A 23,957-nucleotide genomic window follows, 5' to 3' on the forward strand; every position below is an offset into this window, starting at 1 on the left:
CATGTTCACACATAAATCTCAAGGGGTCAAATACCTTCTAACACCTCCCCCAAAACAAGATCTGAAAGGGAAAATCACTGAAATAGGTTTTTATTTTTTTTCTTCTCTTTTTATTTGATAAGGCCCAGGTGGCTCAAGTGCTAAAGAATCCACCTTCTAATGCAGAAGACATAAGAGACGTGGGTTCGATCCCTGGGTCAAGAAGATTCTCTGGAGGAGGAAATGGCAACCCACTCCAATATTCTTGCTTGGGAAATTCTGTGGACAGAGAAGCCTGTCAAGCTACAGTCCACGGGGTTGCAAAGAGTCAGACATGTCTCAGCGACTAAGCACATATACACTCGCTCTTTTTGCTTATACTTCCACATATTATTCAAACACAAATCAATCCAAATATATAATTTTTCCCATTTTCACTCTCACAAATGGTAACATACTACACGAACTTTTTCTCTACCTCACTTTTTTTTGAGGGGGGGTCCTGCATGTGGGATCTTAGCTCTCCGACCAGGGATTGAACATGAGCCCCCTGCACTGGAAGTATGGCGTCTTAACTACTGGGCCCACCAGGGAAGAGGGAAGCCCCTCTGCCCTGCTTTTGAAAGCAGTTGCTTCTGTGTGGCAAGATTTTAGGTGATTTTTATTTTCTTCTGTTTTGTCTATCCATGTTTTCTGGGTTTCTCTCCCCCACAACAAACATCTTGTTGAGTATGTGACAGAACAGCAAATTTTAACACGTTATTATACATTATCTTAGTGAGTGATAGTCACTCAGTCATGTCTGACTCTGCGATTCCATGGACTGTAGCCCGCCAGGCTCCTTTGTCCATGGAATTCTCCAGGCAAGAATACTGGAGTGGGTTGCCAGTCACTTATTCTTTTGCGCATGTGAACCTCTTTATCAGCACTATATTACTAAGAACTGAATATCTGTGTGCCCCAAAATTCATAGGTTGAAGTCTGAACCCCAATACTACTGTATTTGGAGACAGCACCTGTGAAGAGGTGACAAGGTTAAAAGAGGTCATAATGGGGAGGGAAGCGGGAGGGGGGATCGGGATGGGGAACACATGTAAATCCATGGCTGATTCATGTCAATGTATGGCAAAAACACCACTACTATATTATAAAGTAATTAGCCTCCAACCAATAAAAATAAATGAAAAAAAAAAAAAAGAAAATATATGTGAGAGCCTCTTGAGTAGTAAAGTTAAGAAAATTCTTTAAAAAAAAAAAAGAGGTTGTAATGGTGGGGCCCTAATCTGGTAGGGCTGGTGCCCTTGTAAGCACCAGGAAGTTCTGAGGAAGTCACCCCAGAGCTCTTTCTGTGAGGCACACGTTATGAAGACACAGCGTGAAGAAGGCAAGCCAGGAAGAGAGCTCTCACTAGGAAATGAATCTGTGGGCACCCTGATCTTGGACTTCCAGCCTCTGGAACTTTGAGGAATAAATTTCTGTTGTCCAAGCCACCCAGTGTGTGGTATTTTGTCACAGCAGCTCACACAGACTGAGACATTTACCATTCCTTTCCCATGTTCTCTCCTGATGGACACGGTGTGTGTGGCATGGTGAAGGAAACCACGACACAAGAGTTTAAAAGGCCCAGATGTGGATCACTGTTCCTCTGATCATCCGGGTGACCCTTGGCAAGTCACTTAGCCTCACCGTGTCTCAGTCGCCATCAGAAAGACAGAGGTAATAATACATAGCTTCCAGAACAGTACTAATTGGCTCGTACAAAGCCTCCAGTACAGTGTCAGACGAGAGGTTCAACAAGCCTCTAGTATGTATGTATGTATGTGTAGCAGTTACCACAGCCACAGTTAAAGTCACTATGCCATTAGATCCACCTTTAACATTTAAACAAAAGAGACAACAGGCAGATATTGTGGCTCAAAGCCCCCAAAACTGTACATATGACTGTCAAATGCATTTGCCCCTTTTCCCATGACATATAAACTTTACACAAACCCCTGGCAAGGCTCTGTATTATTTTATTCTAAAATGTATTCTATTTTAAGATATAAAACTAGTCTTTGAAAATGTAAAAGTAATATACATGCAAGGTTCTAAAAAAGACCCACCCAGGTAGCATAAAAGAATATATAAATAAAATGTCTCACTCTCTCCCTGCCCCCCACCTCAATCCCACTACCCACAGGTAATTATGCTAACAGCCCTGTGGCCTTCCCATCATTTCATTTTTCTTTAGTTTCTTTTAAATATAAATGGGATCATACTGAACCCACTCCCTGCACCTCACCTTTTTTCCCACTCAATTACACTTTAGAGATCAATCATGTCAGCATATATAAATCTACTCAGTTCTTTTAACAACCGCATGGCATTCAACTGTTAAGACAGCAGAATTCAGCTCCCTAGAAATGAACATTAGTGTGTGTATGTGCTGATCTTATGTAAACGATGCTGCAATGAATATCCTCCCACATCTTTGTGAAATATGTATATGTATGTCTATAGGATGTATTCTTAAAATGTGTTCTAGGTGAAAGGATACGCTTTAAAAAAATTGTTTTTTTGGCCATGCCATGCCATATGGCAGGTGAAATCTTAGTTCCCCCGTGAGGGATCAAACCTGTGCCCACTGCAGTGGAAACACATTCTTAACCACTGGACTGCTGGGGAAGTCCTATATACATTTTAAAAATTGAGGTATAGCTGATGTAAAATATTATATCCGTTTCAAGTATACAACACAGTAATTGCTAAATTTTAAAGGTCATATCTATTTATAGTTATTATAAAATGTTGGCTATATTCCCTGTATTGTACATTATATCCTTATAATTATTGTTGTTGTTTAGTTGCTAAGTCATGTCTGACTCTTTTGCAACCCCATGGACGGTAGCCCGCCAGGTTGCTCTGTTCATGGGAATTCCCAGGCAAGAATACTGGACTGGTTTGCCGTTTTCTTCCCTGGGGGATTCTCCCGACCCCGGGGATTGAACCCGTATATCCTGGATTAGCAGGCGGATTCTTTATCACTGAGCCAAGAGGGAAGCCCATCCTAACGATCGCTTATTTATTTTTTACATAATAGTTTGTGTCTCTTAACCTTCTGTCCCTATCTCCCTCCCCACTCCCCTCTCCCCACTGGAAACCACTAGTTTATTCTCTAAGATACATGCATTTTAAAATCTGAGAAAATATTGCCAAATTGCCTTGTAGAGGAGTTGCATGGATTTACACTCCCACCAGCTAATGGTATCTTAGAAGTCTCTGCTTCCTCAAAACTCCATGGATATTCCACAGAAACACTTTAGCCTTGCTGGTCCAGGGTTTTTCTTTCTGTGATATTTATGATATTGGGTATCAGTCTTGCACAAATGTTGACAGAGTAAAAACAAAAATAGTTAAGACTAGTTTGAGAATGGGTTCTCAAACTGAGTTTTGCTCTATTCCTTTAATTTTTTTTTTTTCTACAGATCTGTGGAACTGTCACATTTTTGGCCAACCTTGTTTCCTATACCACTAGGGCCTTTAAAAAAAATGGGGTGGCTGAGAGGGCCTCCAGCTGCTCTTTCATTTCCAGGCCTCAGCCTAACACTCAGAATGGAGCTTCTTGTGCGACCTCATCCCTGCCTTTCCTCCCATGAGCAGCCTCAAGCTACTCTGGTCTGTAGGCTGTTATCAACCCCCACCCCTATCTCCACTTTTCCAAACCCTCCTTATCCTTCAAAGCCCTGCCCAGATACCAGGACTCTCCCAACAAGAAAGGGACCTACCCAGATTCTTAACTTCTGAGGCTCCCTCTTGGAACCTCACCTGGGGGCACTTAGAATTTTCAATCTTGATAAGGAGTACAAACCTGTCTTAACAAAGAAGGTTTCTCCTCCGGCTTCTTAGGGTCATAGTATCTTAATTATTGTAAGTGCATAGTTAAGTATCTGTTGAACAAATCTTCTCTAAACACTTTCCCCATTCTTTGCCTTTGTACCTGCATAACTCTCTCTCCCTGGAATGCTTACCTGCTCAGGACTACCCATGAAATCAAAATCTTAACGAATTCTCACCAGTTAAACATATGAAAAGATGCCCAAGATTATTCCAGATGAGAAATGCAAATCAGCAGAAAAAGGAGATACCATTTTTCATTTGTCAGATCTTCAAAACTAATAGTCTGATGGCACCAGGGTTGGAAAGTAACAGATGTGATTGCACACTGTTGAGAAGATAAACTGGAGCAAACTTTCTGGATTACAATTTGGCAATCCATGTCTAATTTTTCAAATGATCAAACCCTTTGACCTAGTAATTCCACTGCATGAAGCATACCCGTCAGAGATGTCCCAAAAAGTAAACCCAGACATAAACAAGGCAGTTTGTTGACAGCAACAAACAAAAAAAAAAACTGGAAGCAACTGAAGTGACTATTAACAGGGGACTGGTTAAATTATGCTATATCCATTTCAAGGAATATCACAAAATGCCTTTACTGTAAAAAAAAAAAAAGTTTTTAAAGGATACCCATAAATGTGATGGCAGATGCAGATTTTTTTCTTTAAAGATATATGAGAAACTATTAAAATGATGATTTCTGGAGACAAGAGAAATAGGCATTTTTATTTTAACTTTGTATCTTTCAGTACTCTCTGAATTTTCTGAACTTGTGTGCTGCTAGGTGAGAGACTGTCAACCATTTGTTTCCTTCTTTATATTTTTTCTTAATTTCCTCTGATAACCATGCTAAAAATGATTATTTTAATCCCACCTACTCTCAAGGCTCCATGTTACCTAGAACTGATCACAGCATCACAGAAAACATGCAGATTCACTTAGTAATGTACCATGTCTCCATTTTCTGACCTGCCACAGCAGATCACAACTTTCCCAGCACAACAGGCCTCATTCATCAAGACTTCGTAAACTTTACTGGGTTTAGCGGCTATTTGGTGCATAGCAGGCATTCAGATAAACATCTATCAAATAAGCAATAAATAGTGATGCGGACATTAACACAATGACTCTTTTTCTCCTTGAGGCCTAGGTCTCAAGTAAAAGGCTAATGAAAGTACTAGCTAATAGAAATAGCTAATAGCTAATAAGTAATAGCTAATAGAAATAGCCAGACTAGCAGCTAATGAAAGCCAGCTAATAGAGTGCCTACTCAGAGAAGTCTGACCACCCAAGAAAAGGAGGGAAAATGGCCCAAAGGGCTTTGATAAGGGCTGTGTGCTCTTAAACTGGTCAAATTATTTCCCTAAACCATTTTTTCTTATCTGTAAAATGGGAATGGTAATAGTACCTGACACCTAGGTAGTTGCAAGAACTCAGTGACTTGATACACATAAAAGCACTTAAAACTGTGCTATATAGTACAATGGTCACTAACCATATCGAGCACTTGAAAAAGGCTAATCCAAAAAAAAAAAAAAAAACCTAATCCAATTTGAGATGTGCTTTAAAATACACACTAGAATCAAAAACCTTAATACCAAAAAAAAGTGAAACGTCTCATCACTATTTTTTTATGTGGGTTACACATTGAAAATGATAATACTTTGATATAGTGGATTAAAGAAAGCACATTAAATTCATTTCCTCTTTTAGTTTTTAAATGTGGCTACTAGAAAATGTAAAAGTAGACCTGCGGCTTGTAGTTTATTTCTCTTGGACACTATGGCCGTAGAACATGATTGCCATCACAGTTAGTGTTCCTTCATGAGAAAATACCAAGTTGTGAGGTGCTGAGATGACAGAGAGTGGCCCCACCTCCTGGGAAGTTACAACGCAGTGGGGGGAATAGATGCAGCTTTGCAGTGATCCTGAGACCTGTCATTTTAACTTGCTTAATTTGGCTGCCTTGGTGGTAGGAAAGGGACATCCCAAACAACACAGGGGCAGGAAGCCTTCAAGGTTGACTGGCTGGCACCTGCAGCCTGAAGAGTAAGAAAAAGCCTTTGACAGCTCCACTACCATCAAGGACTTGCCCTCCACTGTATAGGGTACATGGTTCTTTCCTTGGGGACTACAAGCGCTGTGCTGTGCTTAGCCGTGTCAGACTCTGCGAGCCCACGGACTGTAGCCCCCGCCAGGCTCCTTTGTCCATGGGTATTCTCCAGGCAAGAATACTGGAGAGGGTTGCCATGGACTACCAGTATCTCCCTTAACTGGGGGGTGGGGGTGGAGATGAGGAAGGGATGTCATCACCAGCCTGCCCACAAAGCCACTCTGGCTTGGCCATTACCTGCACCCACATCCCATCCCCAGATGCCACTCCAGGCAGCTTCTGCCCCCTTGAGATCTTAAGACCCCCCTCAGTCTCCCCCAAGATCCCCCTACCCCCGTCTTCCTACTAAACATCTCAGTCCCTCACCTGACCTACCAAATTCCACGGCTCTCCCAAACTCCATCGGCCTCCCAAAGCGCATAGTGCATTACTTTAAACTCCTTTCGGTCACATCAAGACTCCCCTCAGCCCCTCTTCCGGGATCCTGCAAACTCTTCTCGTCCCCAGAACCCCCGGAAGTCTCCTAGTACCATTTCTGGGCCGCCGAGGTTTCCCTGGGACCCTTCAGCTTGGCCTCAGGCCTCCCTTAATCGACCGGCCCTCAAAACTGGCCTGAGACCCTTAACTCCCCTCCGCCCCCCTCCGAACCCCTCCGCCCCCGCAACCAGGATCACCCCGCACCGCGGCCTGCCGCGGCCTAACCCGCCAGCCCTCCCCGGGCACCGCCTCGCGCCGCGGCCGCCCGGCCCACCTGGGCGCCCAGCTGGTTCAGCTGCTGCATGTCGCCGCCCACGGCCTCGGGCACGGGGTCCTGTGTGCAGTGCAGCCGGCCCATGGCGTCCGCCCGGCCCCGCAGGCCCCAGGCTCCCGCGCCTCCCCCGACTTCCTCCTTCGCGCGGCCTCCCTGGCCGCGCTTCCGCAGTAGCACTTTCGCCACCGGCGCGGGCGCCGCCGCCGCGCTCCTCCCGGGCGGGTCCCCCGGGGGTGCCCTGGCCGAGCCGCGCACTCGCGCGCGGACCCCGGGTGGGGCAGGGCAGCGGCGCCCTGGTGGAGCCCAGGATACCAGCGATCGCTGTGCCCAGGCCAGGACCCTGAGCAGCAAAGCGGTGAGACCCGGACTCCCAGCGGGGTCTTCTGCCGCCGCTGGATGACCCCTGTGCACTGCGCTTGCCCGTTTGGAACTTGCTTCACTCTCCGTGTAAACGATCGCGGGGGTGGTGCCCTAAATGAGCTAACCCTCCTAAAATATTCAGAAGATAGCCAAGCACACTGAAGGTCCCCAATCAATAGCTAGCTGCTATCATTATCATCGTTATGATGCATTCAGCATATATTCAGTGCATGCCTCCTCTTAGATGCCAGGCACTGGCCATAGAAAAGTGAACAGACAGGCCCAGTGTCCCTGAGAGAGCTTGGGTCAGAGCAGAGCAAAGCAATAAAATCTCAAACTTGGACTTGCACCAGCGTCATCTGGAGGGCTTGCTATAATGCCAATTGCTGGGACCCACCTCCAAAGGCTCTGCTTAGAAAAGCCTGGGATGGATCCTGAGAATTTTCCATTTCCAACAGCTTCCCAAAGACCACACTTGGGGAAACTCTGGCGTGGAGGAAACTGACCCACAGAAGAGGAAGGTGGTCAGATTGGTGGAGGGGAGAGTTGGGGGACAGTGACAATCACTGCAGTCCTTGAAACACTGTAACCCCCATGTTCTCTTCCCAAGGATCCCTTGAAGTCCCAGGTATTACCTGATTCCCATTGGGCAGATGGGAAAACAAAGGCATGCTCCTTGGAATCTAGGTCCTGACACCAAAGCCCCAAAGCATCTTCACCTGCCTCTTAGCCCAGACTTGAGAGTAGGGAGTGGGTGCCTAGAAACCTGGGTAGGGGAGTGTGGAGAAGACTGGCATTCCTCTACCCTTCCAAAAAAAATCCCTTCTGGAAAGGTATGAACAAAACTCCTTCATGCATTTATTCAACAGATAATCCGAGTGAGTGCCACCCCTGGGGCACATGTCCTGACAGGTGCTGGGACTCCACAGTGACAAAATCAGATGTAGTGCATGACTTCTAGAAGAAGTCAGAGTGTAATCTGGGAGACAGACACACACGTGTGTGTGTGTGAAATTATTAACTGATGCCAAGAGGAACAAAGTGCTTTGAGAATGTATACAGGGCACCTGTCCAAGTCCGAAGTACCTGGAAGAGAGTAAACCTTCAAGTTACTGACAGACAGGGACTGAGCTCAGACCCCCTGACTCACCGTCCAGGAATTTTAATTTTAAAATAGTCTTAACCTATTAAAAATGATCCCTGTCAGGGCCTTATATTTATTCATATCTTTGAGTATTAAATCAACTTTGTTCAGGTGTAATTTATATACAGTGAAATGCTCCCATTTTAAGTATGTTTCTTTTTTTTTTTTCTTTTTTTTTTTTAGTATGTTTCTTTAAATTATTTTTAACTTAAAAAAAAAAAGAACCTTGCGGAAACCACTAGATTTCCTTCATTTCTGCTTTCACAGTGGCTGGTGCTGAGGCACTCAACAAATATTCGTGGAATTGAATGTGACAGAAAATAGATAAAGGGAAAGACATTCACATGAAATTGCAGCCCAATACCATAGGTGAGACAATAATTGTATTGTTTTCCAGTCTTTTTCTACTTCACAGGTCACTGGGGCTTCTGTGATTTGTTTCGTTTTTACATATTTGGGGCTCTCCCACTTTGCCAAGCTATTGGATCTCTGGTACTCAGAGTGTGGTCCTTGTACCAGCAGCTAGGACATTACCTGGAGAGTGGTGGAAATGCAGATTCCCAGGCTTAACCCAGACCTGCTGATCCAGCATTTTAAACTAAATCCCCAGGTGACTCATGATCACATTCAAGTTTGAGGTACAAATAATCACCGTTTTAAAATGCCCACCACATGCTGGGCTTTATTTTAAGCCCCCAAAGACACACCTTGTATGAGATTAATACTTCCAATTGTCTACGTCGTGTCCCTCGTTTTATTTCTGCTTTAATGTTTATCACATTGTGTTTTTGCTATCATTTATACATCTGTCTCCTCTGTTTACTAATTATGTTGTCTTGAGCAAATTACTAACCTTTTTGTGCTTCCATTTCTTTTTTCATTTGTACAAGTGGAGACAATGGTAGAACCTACTAGAAAAGATGAAATGAGATAATGCTTGTAAAACACTTGGCACAGCAACTGGCCTACAGTAAGTGCTCAGCAAATGCTTGTTAGGAATAGTATTCCAATTTTTGAATCTTATAAAAAGAACATGGCAATAAGCATGCTGGTACACATTCATTTTTCACATCTGATTATTCCAAGAGGAGAAATTCCTAGAAGGTCAAAGGATGTTATGTTCAGACGTTCAGGGTTCAAAATAGTGCTAGGATGACAAACTTTCTTTTTGTGTGTGTGTGTGTTTTTTTGACAAACTTTCAAGTAAGGGACAGACTAGACAATGATTGAGAACACCCGGAAATTAGCATTTCAGCCTGAACAGAAACCTGGCTTATTTCCCTGAAGAGGACCCTGCTTCCCTAACCTGCATCTCTCAGCCCTGAGAATTCCAAGTCCTCTAAGAGAAACCTCAAAACCTCACACAACAGCATCTTGGTTTCAATTATAAATGCTACAAAAACATCATCATAAAATGCGGCATAATATTCTACTGAGTGAAAATATGCTCGTAACGAATCCCCATTGGTTGCCTGTTCAGGTCTTTACAATTTTTCAATTTTATTAAGAATTTGGCAACTAACAAAGACAATAGATAAAAATTATCTTTCCAATGTTCTCCTTCACAACCCACTCAGACAGAAAGGAGTGGTGATTACTGTTAATGAGATAACTTTGTAGCAGGAAATGCAGACCTGGGGCCAAGCCTCCTTCTAGAGAACCCCCGCCCCAGCAGCTCCCATTTCAGCCTTAATGAGGGACCTTGCTCCCTCCATTCACTTTAAAATGTCCCCGCGGAGGGCAAAAGAGGCCCCCAACCCCCACCCCTGCAAGTGAAAGGGGTTCATTAAGAAGTCCTTTCTCAAGCTAGAGGATTCCTGCTGGGAATTTCACCAAGGGGCTAGGTTCTCCCCAGGAGAATGGTTGACACTTCAGGCTCTGATATGCCAAAAGGCATCTTTAAAAAAAAAAAATTAAACTTTTTATTTTGAGATAATTGTAGATTTACTTACACTTGTAAGAAATCATAGAGAGAGACCACTGTACTCTTTTCCGAGTTTCTCTCTGAGCACAGATCTCATCTTGCAAAGCTAGAGTGAAATCTCCCAAGCCGGATACTGACTTTGGCACAAAGATACAGAACATCTCCATCACCACAGGGATCCTGCATTTTAACAGAAGGAACAAACTCCAGATCCTTCTTCTACCAAAAACTAGGGGGAAAATGCTATGGATATTTTTATGTTTCCATTGGTGATTATCCTCATCATACTTTCAATATTATCTTCTTTATTATAAAAACATGTAACAAAAGCCACAAGACTACAGTTACCCTAGACTCTTCAAAACACCTATGTTATGAAAGTCATCAGCAAAGGAAGGTGCAGGAATTTTTCCATATTAAAAGACACTGAAAAATACAAAGTGATTACATAAATGCAATGTAAGACCCTGGGTGGAGGTAAATGATTGCTATAAAAGATATTATTGGCACAACAATGTGAATATCCTTAACACTACTGAACTGTACACAGAAATGGCTAAGGGAATCTCCTGGTGCTCCAGTGGTTAGGACTCCAAGCTTTCACTGGCAAGGGCCTGGGGTCAGTCCCTGGTTGGGGAACTAAGATCCCACAAGCTGCATGGCACAGCCAAGAAATATTTTAAAAGAATGAAAGAAGATGGTAAATTTTATGTGATGTGCTTTTCTTTTAACCACAATTTTTAAAAATGACATTATTGGAACAATTGATGAGATTTGAATACAACTTATAGATTGGATAATAATATTGTATCAATGTTTAATTTCCTGAATTTGATCTTTTTGTTTGATTTATGTAAGATAATGTCTTTTTTTCTTAAGAAATACAAGCTGAATGTATTAAGGTAAACAGGGATAAAGTGACTTAAGAAATGAGGAGGGGATAGTGCAAATATGTCAAATGTTAACAGTTGGTGACTGGGTAAAGAATATACATGGATTCTTTGTATTATTCTTGCAACTGTTTTGTAAATTTCAGTTTATTTACAGAATATATTTTAAAGGATTTTTTCTCACATCCTGTCAGATGATAAATTATTTTCTTTTTTAACTAATATATCTTTGAGTACTCATTCTGGGTGAGGTGCCTGGCATTTATGCATTTTCTTCTTTAATCCTCGCAGTAACCCCACCAGGAAGTCTTAACTTAACCTTGGTCTTTTTTTTTTGTAGAAGGGGGGATACACTTAGAGAAGAAAGGAGCTAATCAAGGACACTTGCTGATTAAAGGTAGGACTGAGGTTGAAACCTCCCAAAGGTGTTCTCAGGATCCTTCTGGAATGGCCTAATAGACTTCTTTCTCCATATTTTTTTTTTTTTTTTTAACCATGGACTCATATATACAGAGCTTGCTAGGTGGTGCAGTGGTAAAGAATCTACCTGCCAAGCAAGAGATGCAGGTCTGATACTCTGGAGAAGGAAACAAGCAACTCACTCCGGTATTCTGGCCTGGGGAATCCCATGGACAGAGGAGCCTGGTGGGCTATATAGTCCACGGGATCACAAAAGAGTCACAGTTTAGCGACGAAACACACACACACACACACACACACACACACACACACACACACACACACACACACACACACACACAGAGTTTACAGCACTTAGCATCTTGCCTTTTCACTTAGCAGTATATACGGGATCACAAAAGAGTCACAGTTTAGCGACGAAACACACACACACACACACACACACACACACACACACACACACACAGAGTTTACAGCACTTAGCATCTTGCCTTTTCACTTAGCAGTATATCTTGTAGCTCCGTCCACATCAGCAGAGGAGCCTGGTGGGCTATATAGTCCACGGGATCACAAAAGAGTCACAGTTTAGCGACGAAACACACACACACACACACACACACACAGTTTACAGCACTTAGCATCTTGCCTTTTCACTTAGCAGTATATCTTGTAGCTCCGTCCACATCAGCATTTACAGACTTGCTATTTCCTTTAATAACAGCTGTATAGCCTGGATAAATCCTACCTGATTTAACCAGGCTACCACTGATGGACACTTAGGGTTTATCCATGTTTGCACTATTACAAACTTAAGAACAAAGCTAGAGGGGACATTCCTACATATACAGATAGCTGCTTTCTAATGAGTGGAATTGCTGGGTCGGTACCTTTTTTTTTTTTTCGGTCAGGGCACTTAGGGTCAGGCCCCTCAATCCCTGTGACCAGGGATTGAACCTGGGACCTGGCAGTGAAAGGGCCAAGCCCTACCCACTGGACGACTAGGGAATTCTCACTGGGTCAGTAGCTTCCATTTTGGAAGGATTTGCCAAACGCCCAAGAAGGTTTGGAGTCAGTTTTGTGAATACATCTGTCCATTCATGGGACACATCTTCACTGAACACCTATTATGCGGCATAGTGCTGGATGCTGGGGCAAAGCAGTGAGCTAGGCAAAAATGCCCTGGTTGGGAGGCTATTAAGGGCAGAGGAAATAAAGAGCTTAAAATAGAAAGATTTAAAAAATAGAAAGATAGTAAATCAGGACCAGGTAGGGAGCAAATTTACTAACACATGGGGCATTGGAGGCATTACTGATTACTTTTTAAATGGGCTCTGAGCTTGCTGGAAGCCAGGGGTGCATGCGTGCATGCTGAGTTACTTGAGTCTGTTTGCGACCCTGTGGACCAAAGAAACCTTGGGAGAGGAGTCATTCCACTTTTAGTTTTTTATCCTTATGCATGTAAATGAATGTAAACAATACTCTATTATTAGACTCCCAGGACAGTTTCAGTTTTTTTACTTTTATATAGGATGTGGTGATGTATTAATACTTAACTTGTCTGTTCAAAAATATTTCTCTAATAAATCTCAAGATTTTTCCTTGAGACAAATTTGAGAAGTGGAATTCCTGGGGTAAAGTTTAAACCTGTTTAAGATCCTCGGCATTAGCTCCAGTGGACATTTACACTGTCCCCTCCAGAAATTTGCTTCTTAAAGGGCCCTTTGGCACTTCCTAGTTTTGAGGGTGGGGGTGATAATGCCTCTACCCTTTCGGAATCTCACCACTTATTTCAAATTCAAGGTGGGATTCACTTTGCTTGAGAAAATGAGGCCTTGGATCCCTATTGTCTGCTTTGTTTTTCTCCTCAGGATGATTATAAAGTGAATGCCTGGCCTGGGCCCCAATTTAGGACTGCAATGCAAATTGCTGCTGGGTGTTGTGAACACAACCTGGGTGTAACCTTGGAGGAGTCCCTGGGGAACTTTCTCTTCTAGACCATTTTGATTATCTGAAACCTGGAGGAGCCTACTGATTCTTTGAAGTAGCAGATACTCTTTTTTTTTAAACTTTTTATTTTATATTGGAATATAGCCCATTAACAATGTTGTGTTAGTTTCAGGTGGACAGCTAAGGGACTCAGCCATAAATATACATGTATCCATTCTTCCCCAAGGCAGCCCTGTGCTAGGTGCCCCGGACATAGCAGTGAACAAGACAGGCTACTGCACTGCCTCCGTGCAGCTCCCAATCTGATGGAGGAGACATGCTGTATTTTTGAAGAGTCACTTTTTATACAAGAGTCACTTCCTGGATAAATCCCAGGAAGACAGTAGGAACTTGTGGGCAGGTTCAGTGAGGACAGGGGTAGAAGAAGCCAGGCATGAGTAGACAGATGAAAGTTAAGCAGGGTCCTCAGGCCTTGAACATATGAATTAAACAACCCGATGGAAGTCCTGGGGCCCTAAGCATGTCACCCAGCCTTTTTCACTACTCCACAACTCACAGTCACTTTCCAAAGCCCAGCCTGCAGGCAGGGTTATCGCCACCCTGTATGTATAGACTTCCTGCAGATTGGAGGGAGAGGGCCTGCCCAGAAGAGATAAGGGCAGGTCTGGACAAGGGGATTCCATCTTTTCTATGCTTATCCTGAAATAAAAGAGGAGGCAGAGTCCAGATCCAGAGCAAACTCAGGAAGTAGAATTCTTCCTTTCCAGTCCCTCAACAGCAACAATAATTGTTATTATTACTACATATCAGATTGTGATGTTCTATATCTTGATAGGGGATGGGTTACACAGGCATGTGTGTGTGTATATGAATGTTCAGCAAATGTACATCTGAGATTTGTGTGTATCAGTGTGTGAAAAATTTACCCTGGAGACAAAGCAACTGTAAACAAAAATAAACTCCCGTTAGTAATATGCAGGTTGAAATGTTTAGAGGAAGTATACTGATGTCTGCAACTTATATTTTGAAATGCTTCTAAAAGTAAGATGGATAAAAGTATAGATGTGTAAGCTGGGTGGTAGATATAAGGGAAAGTGAAAGTGAAAGTCACTCAGTCTGACTCTTTGCGACCCCCATGGAGTATACAGTCAAGGGAATTCTCCAGGCCAGAATACTGGAGTGGGTAGCCTTTCCCTTCTCCAGGGGATCTTCCCAACCCAGGGATAGAACCCAGGTCTCTGCATTGCAGGCGGATTCTTTACCAAATGAGCCACAAGGGAAGCTTGGTGGGTATAAGAGTGTTCTTCATAATTTCTTTCAACTTCATTGAATACTTGAACGTTTTCATAGTAAAATGTCAGAACATTATAAAAATTAATAAATTGTTATATAGTCAGTCACCTGTGACAGTTTAACAGTAATTCTTAAAACTGAAAATGTCTAGGAGCTCCCTGGTAGCAGGTCAATCAGGGAAGAAGTCTGGGTGTTCCTGTTGAAAAGGGAAGGTGAGGAACCCACTTTGCAAATGAACGTGGCCTCTAATGACACTGCAATTAAGACTGAGTACTTTACAATGGGGTTCTTTCACATACATGGGCTCTGAGAATCCCCGCAGTCACTCCTGGAAGTAGGCATCACTATTATTATTATTCCAATTAGAAGGGGAAGACTGAGGCTCAAACTCCTTAGCATAGCACACGAGGAGTTGGGGGGGGGGGTCACAGTGAGTGGGGGTTGAGCGGGGAGTCTAGTCCTGAGCTGCCACCCACCAGCTGTGGCTCAGCCTAACGACCTCACTACGCAGTCTCATCTGTAAGATGGAGCTCATCCTACTAGACTCCGCTCGTAGAGGTGAACTGGGCTGGCCTCAGCAGCTGGGAGCCTAAGGGACTGGGTTGTGTGACCCTGAGGAGGAAGGATGGATGTTCATCTCTGTACCAGCCAGGGGCCCAGTGTAGCACATACTCATCATTAATAACAAGGTAGTTTTATAATTTAATAAGCACTTTTATGGTCGTTTACATGTTCAAAATGCCTCCCATGTATTAACCCATACAGATCTTCCAACAACCCTGTGAAGGAGTTACTACTTTCATTTTACAGGTGAAGAAATTGAGGCACACAGAGATGAAATTACTTGCTGATAAAAATACCGACCATAGGGACTTCCTTGGTGGTCCAATGGCTAAGATGCACCGAATGCAGAGGCCCCGGATTCCATTCTTGATCAAGGAACTAGATCCCGCATGCCGCAATTAAGACCTGGTGCAGCCAAATAAATAAACAAAAATAATATTTAAAAAATACCAACCAACCAACCAACAAACAAAAAAATACCGACCATATACGGAGAGCCTACTTGGCATCAGGCACTTTCATGTGTTATGGAAAAGCTGCAGCTGCTGAAAAGAGGATGGTACAATTCCACACATACAGAATATTTAATCTCAACACAGGCAAAAATCCATCATCCGTTGGTTTATTAGCATGAGGGCATTAAGGGTGTAAGGTATGTGTGTTTTTTTCTTTTTCTTATTAAATATGGAACGCTTCACGAATTTGCGTGTCATCCTTGCAGGGGCCATGCTAATCTTCTCTCTATTGTTCCAATTTTAGTATATGTGCTGCCGAGGCGAGCACTGTTTTTTTCTTTTTAATGTCAATTTTTTTAGGAGAAGGATTTTAAAAATTTGAGATAGTTCCTAATTTACAGACTAGCATAAGGAACTCAAGAATGTCTTTTTAAAGCAGATTTTCCATTTGTTTACATTTTTGCCCCATTTGCTATCCACTCTCCCTCTGCCATATATATGCATATTATTGTTTCTGAACCTTTTTATAGGCAAATTGATGATAATATTGTGCCCATTTATGCTTCAATACTTTCCTGTTTATTTCCTAAGAGTATTCTCTTCCCTATGTTATTTTGTTGTTGTTTATTTTTTTGACCATGCCTCTTGGCTTGCAGGATCTCAGTTCCAGGAGCAGGGATTGAACCCAGGCCAAGGCACTGGAAGCCTGGCTTTCTAACCACTGGACCACCAGAGTACTCCCTCTTATCTATCTATCTATCTATCTATCTTTTTGAAAACAAATGTACTTTAATCACAGAATTTTTGTTGTATCCTTAATAAATACTGATTGGCATCCTACTCAGGTGTGTTTTAATCATCTGAGTCAGAACGTGGCTTAAATGGGGACATAGCCACCACAGCTTGGCCCCTGTTACTTTTTCCCGCCTTACTCCCTATGCCCTGGCCACGTTGGCTTCCTGGCTGTCCCTCCCACACGCCAAGCTGGATCCTGACCTGGGTCTTCCCCTGGCTACATCATTCCAGTCTCCATTTTATCTTCTCCCCAGATTTAGCTACCCTCCCCAACCATCAGGTAAGCTCTGAACCTTCCCTTCTGAATTCCTAGTCAGGTAGTAGGTGCTCAAAGTCAGGCTGCATGGCTGACTCACTTCACACAAGTCCTTCTATTCTCTGGGCCTCAGTCACCTAATCTGAAATGAGCACCCAATTCTCTCTGCCCTGATTTCTCGTGGAGTGGCTGAGAGGCTCAAAGGAGGTAGTGAATATGATCAATGAACTTTGTAAACTGTAAAGTTCTGTGCCACAGGGAAACATGCCATTTTTGTTTCACTTCCTTTCCAAATGACAGGACAGAGACCACTTGCTTATTCAGACCTTGTCTGTTTTTCTTCCTGGAGTTAGGCACGTTGATGTCCCCAGAAATGTCTGCCATGTCCCCCTGAACCCTACTCTTTGTCATCTTAACTATACCTTCCAGGCATTCCCGGTGGTATACAGACATCCTTTGACACATGGAGGTCTTAGAGCTTATGGATCAGAAAACAGAGACCCAGCAGCCCTCCCCACAGACCCACCAGCTTCATATATAATTTCTTTCCTCTGAAGACTTACCCCAGATGGTGGTAACAAGCGACAGGCCCTCTTGAGAGATCTTCTTGCACCAACTGACTGGAACCCAGTTTTGGATGCTTGTGCCAGAAGGTCAAGGAGTTCCTGTCACTCATTTACATGAGGCTTGCCTGGTCACTGAGCCCATCTCACTTTCACATTTCCAACACCAAATAGCTATACGTGCTACAGAGAGAATGAAATAGGCGTGAATGAGAGGACTATTCAGGTTGCTTAGTCAGAAAAGTCTGTCCAGAAGGTGACATTTTGGGAGAAAACTGAATGGTAGAGATCTGGACAAAGAACACCCAGAGCCAAGCTTGATGCGTTTGAGGATCAACAGCAAGGATTAGAAGATTAGAGTGAAGTGAGGGAGGGATGAGGATAGGAGATGCCTGGGAAGGCAGGCAGGAACCAGCTCACCTAGGGCCTTTGCAGGCCATCGTGTCATCATTCATTTGCTCTCTCATTCATTCAACATTTATTTGGCATCTACTGTGTGCTAAGACATACTGAGACACTGCCCTCACGGTCAGATACCTAGACACATAACGCGCTGTGCGTAATGGCTCAGTCATGTCCGACTCTTTGTGACCCCGTGAACCGCAGCCCACCAGGTTCCTCTGTCCATGGGGATTCTCCAGGCAAGAATACTAGAGTGGGTTGCCTTGCCCTCCTCTAGGAGTTCTTCCCAACCCAGGGATCGAACCCAGGTCTCCTGCATTGCAGACTAACACAAAAATAAGCAGGTAAGTAAGTGCAGATGCCAGGTGTGGGAAACATTAGGAAGTGCGTTTTCCAATAGTTCAATGCCCCTTTTGGAGAAAGAAATGGCAACCCACTCCAGTACTCTTGCCTTGAGAATCCCTTGGACAGAGGAGCCTGGCGGGCTACAGTCCATGGGGTCACAAAGAGTCGGACACGACTGAGCGACTGACACACAATGTCCCTTAAAGGGCAGAGGCCATCAAGACCTGCTAACAGAGTGGGGCTTCTCCCTCAAGTAATGCCGACTGTACCCCAGAAGCCAGCCAGGGACCTGACTACCTTGGCTCCTCCGCTCTCCCTCCCCTCCGCTCAAGATGGCCGACAAAGGGCCAGCGCGGTGGGAGGAAGGGAGAAAGGACTAGTCTGAGGGTCCAGAGCGGGTTGACTGACCCGCGGGGGCACCGCAGCGCCCAGGTGGCCTTGCGACTGGGAGTTGGGGTAAAGGGGAGACCCGGCTGTTGTGTGACTCTGTGAGGGGGAGGCGGGGGGGCTCTTCCTTCTCCGCCCCCCACCCCCGGACATCCAGAACGGCGCGTATGTCCGAGGTCGGGGTGGGGGCCGGGGAAGAGGGGCCCCGGGAGGAGTCTCGAGACTTGGGCGACGTCTGCGGGGTCCCCAAGACGCGCCTGTTATCCGGGTGGAGATTTAACCGACCAGTGTGTGTGTGGGGGTGGGGGGGGGGCCGGGAGGCGGCGCCTGTGGAGGAGGGGCGAAGGGGAGGCCCCGGAGCGATTTCAAATTTCCCTCGTCCCCGCCCCCCGCCCCCCGCGCCCGAGGCCCGGCTCTGAGTGGCTGCGGCAGGGGCGCCCCCGGGCGGGGGCGGGGCGAGTGCCGGGCCGGGGTTACAAGGGGACTCGGCACCGCCCCCTCCCCACCCACTCCTGTTGCCGGGTCCTGCCCGCGCCGCTTCATCGCAGCAGCCGCACCCCCTCCCTAGCCCGGCTGCAGCTGCCCTCGTGGACGCCCCGAGCGCCCCCCGACGGACGCCACCGGCTCACTGGCAGGCAGGCAGGCAGGCAGGCAGGCGAGCGGGCGGCCGCGCCCGGCCGGCATCGCGGGGGTTAAGTGACCCAAGTAAACGTAGCTCGGCGATCGGCGCCGGAGATTCGCAAGCCGAGCGCTTTGCGCGGCCGCCCGCCGGCCTCCCGCCCGCCTGTCCGAACCCGCGGCTCGACCCGCGGAGCCGCGCCCGAGCCAAGCTCTCGGCAGGTGAGCGCCCCGTGGCCCCCGGGGAGGCTTGCCAGACCGAGGGCTCCGTGGGCTGGTGGGGGAAGGGACCGTGGAGGGGTCCCGGCACCGCAGGGAGGGAATCCCGTTCCGGGACGTCCTGGGGAGGCGGTTCCCGCACGACTGGAGACCGGGCATGGTTGGGGAGGAGAAGTCCCTGATCCTACTGCGGGGAAATGGGCAATGAGGATAAAATTGGCGACGGCGAAGGCATGTGTCTTACAGGGAGACCAGTGGAAGGGATACTTGCGGTGTTCCGGAGACCCAGAGGAGGAGAGAGGTTCGTCCCCAGGGAGGGCGCCGGGCGGCCTTCCCGGGGTCTAGAGTCGAGGGGAGGAGGTCTCCTACTGGTGAGAAGTGGACTTAGTGAAGCAGGGGTATTCTTACCTGGCCTCGGCTACAGAGGGAGTCTACTTGGGAAGGGGGACGGAGCAGAAGAGAGTTCTGCCGAGGAGACGAGCGTCCGTCCTTTACAACTGGGACTTGGGGGTTCAGCCAAGGAACTTTTTTTTTCTTTCTGCCTCCCGGGGACAGGGGAGAGGTAGTGGATGGGCGCGGGAGAGCAGGTGGACCGGTATGTGCGCGCTTCCCAGGGGCATGTGCCAGAGGGGCGGGCTCGCGTGGTCCCCCCTGGGGAACCTACGGAGACCGAGGTGCGGCGGGGTTGCGGGGATGCCCTAGGGAGAGGCTGCCTTCACGCTTGTGCACACCTAGCCGGGGAGGAGCCGGCCCGGAGCGGCGCGTCCCTACTTGGCCACGCTGCCTGCCCTGGGGCCTCACTTTCCATTTTTCCCCCCTCTTCCAAGAGTCAGCCTGGTCCCACTTCGCAAACTTGCAAACTGAGGCCTGAAAGCCTCCAGCGCTACCTCGGTGCCCAGTGAGATTGTTTGCCGCGGGTGGGTAGGTTTTGAGTCCCACTGTCAAGAGGAGAAAGGAAGTTGGGGAAGAGCCGGCAGAGTTAGCAAGTTAGCAACAGAGTTGCTTGCTCTTGCGCCTGGGTTTTCCTGCTGGAGTCACTCACCTGTGGCAGGGAAGGGCTGCAGGAGTTCTGGGCCCAGGCCAGCTTGTCCACGCTGCCTCCTTCACTCCCAGGCTGAAAGAGGTTGGCTGGGCCCTGATGCTTCCCCGCCCCGAGCAGAGAGGTGTATCCATTAAAGAGAATTAAGGACAAGGTTACGATGTCTGACTTTCTGCCTCCTGATTTCTGGATGCTGTGAGTTTTGGCAAACTGGTGGCAGTTGTTTTAGGGAGCCAGATCCCTGCTGGGGCCCCCATTTCCAGGATCCAGGACACTGAAATGCCTCTGTTCTCCACCAGGACTGCTGTGACTTCTTGCACCCCAGCCATTGGAATCCCCAGGTGCAGACTTGGTCTTTCCAGCTTTGAAATGATGCTACCTATTTTATAGGGCTGGCATACAGAAATCCCCCAATAAAGTCTTGCCACTCCTTATCTATCATGTGGGATAAGTAGGCTGCTACCTTTAGGGGGATGCATAGATCTTTGCCATGTGTTTAAGTCTGTCCATGTAAACCTGCGGCCCTCTGTGCCTATTACATTTGTGAAATAGGAACAGGCATATTAATATCTCCAAGTTGGGTAAGAAGGAAACCAGTTTTATACAATTTAAACTCTAACTCTCTGTGTTCCTCAGATGATGTGATAATTCCTATCACATTAGGCTTGGGTTAGGACTCAATACTTTAGTGCTTGGTATAGCAGGTGGTGAATGGTATTGTATTAACCATTAGCCCCTCTTTTTAGGGTGGCCATTAATGAGAATTGGGGAGGATGCAGGCCAACTCTGCCATCCCCTCCTTCTCTCCTCCCACCAAGGTACTCCTCTCAACTATGGAAGGTTTTCCGAATCATTGTCCTCGATTTGGAAGTTGGAGGAAAGTGTGCCTTTGTTCCTTTTTGAAAGGAGCAGGTTTTTGTCTTATGGGTTGGGGCCATTTTTACACCCCCACCCAAGTTTGGGACCTGCCTTGAGGGTGCAGAACCATGGGAGAGCCTTTCCTTTTCTGTTAGGGTGGAGAAGGCTGAGACAAGGGCTGGGGCTGGGGCTGGGGCCGGGGCCGGGGCCGGGGCCTGCTCCATCCCGCTCCTTAAAGCCATAAGCAGTACCTCCACCCCTGCAAAGTTTTCAGGGAGGGTAGGAGGATACTTGGGAGCTGCAGGGGGTGCAGGGGAGGAGCCAGGGAGGGGGATGTGAGAAGCTGCTTCCCCTCCTTCCTTTCCTCCTGCGATGTGGGGCCTGCAGCCCAGAGGGGCCTGTCTCCCTTTCTCATACTACAGCTCCAAGCTCCTTGATGGAGGGTTTGGGTGAGTTCTTCCCAGAAAAACTTCCCCGGGACTAACTCCTTTGTCTGAGACCAACTCTCCTGCTTGCTGTCCCTCCAGGCTCAGATACTTTTCCATTTCACCTGAGATGATCCTCGCTAAATCTGAAAGGCTGCTTGGTCTGACACCATGGCAAGGGCCTATACCCCAACCCTTTGGAGGTACAGGCACACTCTTGGAGTTTTAAAATCATGAATTTAGGGTGATTTTTTTTTTTCCAGTTTCATGGCAGATCAGGGCTGCAGGAGTACCGAATTCTCATGTTGTCAGCACTCTCTTTCTAAAGCGATGGGCTATGTTCTCACAGGGTCAAAAATTTGCCGCTGATGGAACTCGAGAGTTGCAGGTACTTCGGCAGCCTGCTGATGAGTGCTTTACAAGCTTTCACATCTGCCACTATCCCAGGACAAGAGTGATCCTCCAAAAGGGAACAAGCCAAGTCCAGGTGTTCAAATGTATCTGGCTGTGGCTAGCGGGAAGTGGCCTCCTAAATGCAGAGGGAGACCACATGTGGGGACCCAGTGCTGATTACTACCTGTATGTGAAGTGAGTGAAGGTATACACACCCCCAGTAGAGTTGGAAGGAGGATGAAATGGAATTCAGCAGCCTTTTAGGACTTAGGCCCTTTTCAAAATAAGTTAGGTGGGGGCCCCTAAGTATTGTAAAAAGTCTGTTATATTGTAGGTGATGTTAGTCATTGAAATCAACATACTCGTGCGGCCTGGGCTGCCGAATCAAATCAGGATTTATATCCAATTCACTACATTTATAAGCTAGTGACCTGAGCCTCAGTTGCTCCATCTGTAAAATGGGGATGCATTGTTGCCCAGTTAAAGGGATGTTGAAGTCAGTTGAGATCCTATTAAAAAGTGCACATAATGAGGATTTGATAAATGTCACATTGTGTAGTCAATATTGAGATGATGGCTAGTGGTCATTATTTACTTGCTGAGAGAAACAGTCCTAGTTAGCATTCCTGAGGAAGTAAGTGAAAAATGAGGAGGATCTGTTTTGTGTAGGGAATTGGAATATTTCATCAAAAGGATTTTCATTGTATTTGATACAAATGAAAATCAAATTTGCCATCTTCAGATGTAAAGAAAAAACAGATCATGGCCTGTAATCTCACAGTTCCAAGGTAATCAATGTTTGGGGGCCTTCTCAGTTTTCTTCCAGAAGTGGAGAAAGCATAGAGAGAAGCAGCAGTCCATCCTAAGTAAAAAGACAAGAACCCAGGGAAAGTGCGGTGTGGGGAGGAAAGGCCCTCCACTGGCGAGGTTTCCCAGTGCACTGTGGTCATCTTTGGGGCCAGCTCCCCAAGTGAATGGGAGGACTTTTAGAGAACCATTGGCCTCTGCTCTTTTCCCTGCTCAGCCTGACCAAGTTTTTCTAAATAACTTCACCTGCAGAGGTTTTTCTCTCTTTTTTTTTTTCTCTTCTTTTTTTAGAGTAACTTTTTCACCTTCATATATATATTTAAAAAATTTTATTTTTGGTTGTTCTGGGTCCTTGCTGTGTCGGCTTTTCCCTATTGTGAGCGGGTACTCTCTTCTAGTTGGTGGTGTGGGCTTCTCATTACAGTGGCTCTAGAGAGTGTGAATTCAGTAGTAGTAGGGCTTCTGACTCAAGCACAGACTCAATAGTTGGGGCACAATGGGATTAGTTGCCCTGTGGGATCTTCCCGGACCAGGGATTGAACCTGGGTCTCCTGCACTGGCAGGCAGATCCTTTACCGCTGAGCCATCAGGGAAGCCCTGCAGAGATTTCTCCATTCAAAGGATGCAGTCTATGGACTGTGCCCCAGGCAAGCTGTTGCCTGTGGTGGTGTTCCCCCTGCCCCCCCTCCACAGCCTTTCAGTTTTTTGACACAGGGATCATACTTAGATCTTCTAGAAAAATGGCCTTTAATAGTCTATGAAATTTGTGGGTAGAGCATTAGTCATTGAGAAATTATGAGCAGGAAATTAAAAATGCATTGTTAAGAATTGATGGGTGGGAGAGGTCCTGGGGAAATGTTCTTAACCAATTAATTTCCTCTCGGGGATAGATGATGCTGACCAGGTGTGTATGAGGAGATGGTGTGGGAGGAGAAGGGCTCAGTGTCACTGAGGGCTCCTATCCTAAAGTTGAGGGAATAAATTTCCTTCAGCTATCACACCCCTTGTTTTTTGTACTCTGTACAACTCATTCATCAGATGCAGCCCCTCCTGGCCTGGTGGCATTTTGGCCATTTGTTCTTAGTTCTGCCTTCTGGTGTCCTCAGCTTTTGTGTTTTGAAGGGTTCTTGT

General features: G+C 46.1%; 2 protein-coding genes, 2 long non-coding RNA genes and 1 other non-coding gene across 7 annotated transcripts in view; 2 read left to right on the top strand and 3 right to left on the bottom strand.

Annotated features, from left to right (window-relative positions):
• The window catches only part of COMMD7 (COMM domain containing 7), a 23,401-nt gene extending 16,275 nt beyond the window's left edge, over positions 1-7,126 (bottom strand). The window contains exon 1 of one of the 2 annotated variants that reach the window (XM_043883652.1): positions 6,723-7,126. In XM_043883652.1, coding sequence (XP_043739587.1) covers positions 6,723-6,806 — 84 coding nt within the window. In that variant the 5' untranslated portion in view covers positions 6,807-7,126. The remainder of the gene's footprint in view (positions 1-6,722) is intronic. The other variant, XM_043883650.1, reaches the window with a different exon arrangement.
• On the top strand, positions 6,950-15,640 carry LOC122681492. The gene is made up of 4 exons (XR_006337009.1): positions 6,950-7,077; positions 8,494-8,595; positions 11,381-11,437; positions 15,511-15,640. It is a non-coding gene; the product is annotated as an uncharacterized LOC122681492 (long non-coding RNA).
• LOC122681493 lies at positions 15,536-19,789 on the bottom strand. Its single transcript, XR_006337010.1, has 3 exons — positions 19,713-19,789; positions 17,334-17,516; positions 15,536-15,669 (listed from the first exon to the last, which is right to left on the bottom strand). It is a non-coding gene; the product is annotated as an uncharacterized LOC122681493 (long non-coding RNA).
• LOC122682278 lies at positions 15,943-16,047 on the bottom strand. The gene has a single exon (XR_006337296.1). It is a non-coding gene; the product is annotated as a U6 spliceosomal RNA (small nuclear RNA).
• The window catches only part of DNMT3B (DNA methyltransferase 3 beta), a 35,190-nt gene continuing 30,208 nt past the window's right edge, over positions 18,976-23,957 (top strand). The window contains exon 1 of one of the 2 annotated variants that reach the window (XM_043883644.1): positions 18,976-19,307. The gene's annotated coding sequence lies outside the window, so the exon portion shown is untranslated. Of the gene's footprint in view, positions 19,308-19,411; positions 19,606-23,957 lie in introns of those variants that run through there. The other variant, XM_043883645.1, reaches the window with a different exon arrangement.

Source organism: Cervus elaphus, chromosome 23 (assembly GCF_910594005.1).
Source record: "Cervus elaphus chromosome 23, mCerEla1.1, whole genome shotgun sequence".
NCBI lineage: Eukaryota > Metazoa > Chordata > Mammalia > Artiodactyla > Cervidae > Cervus > Cervus elaphus.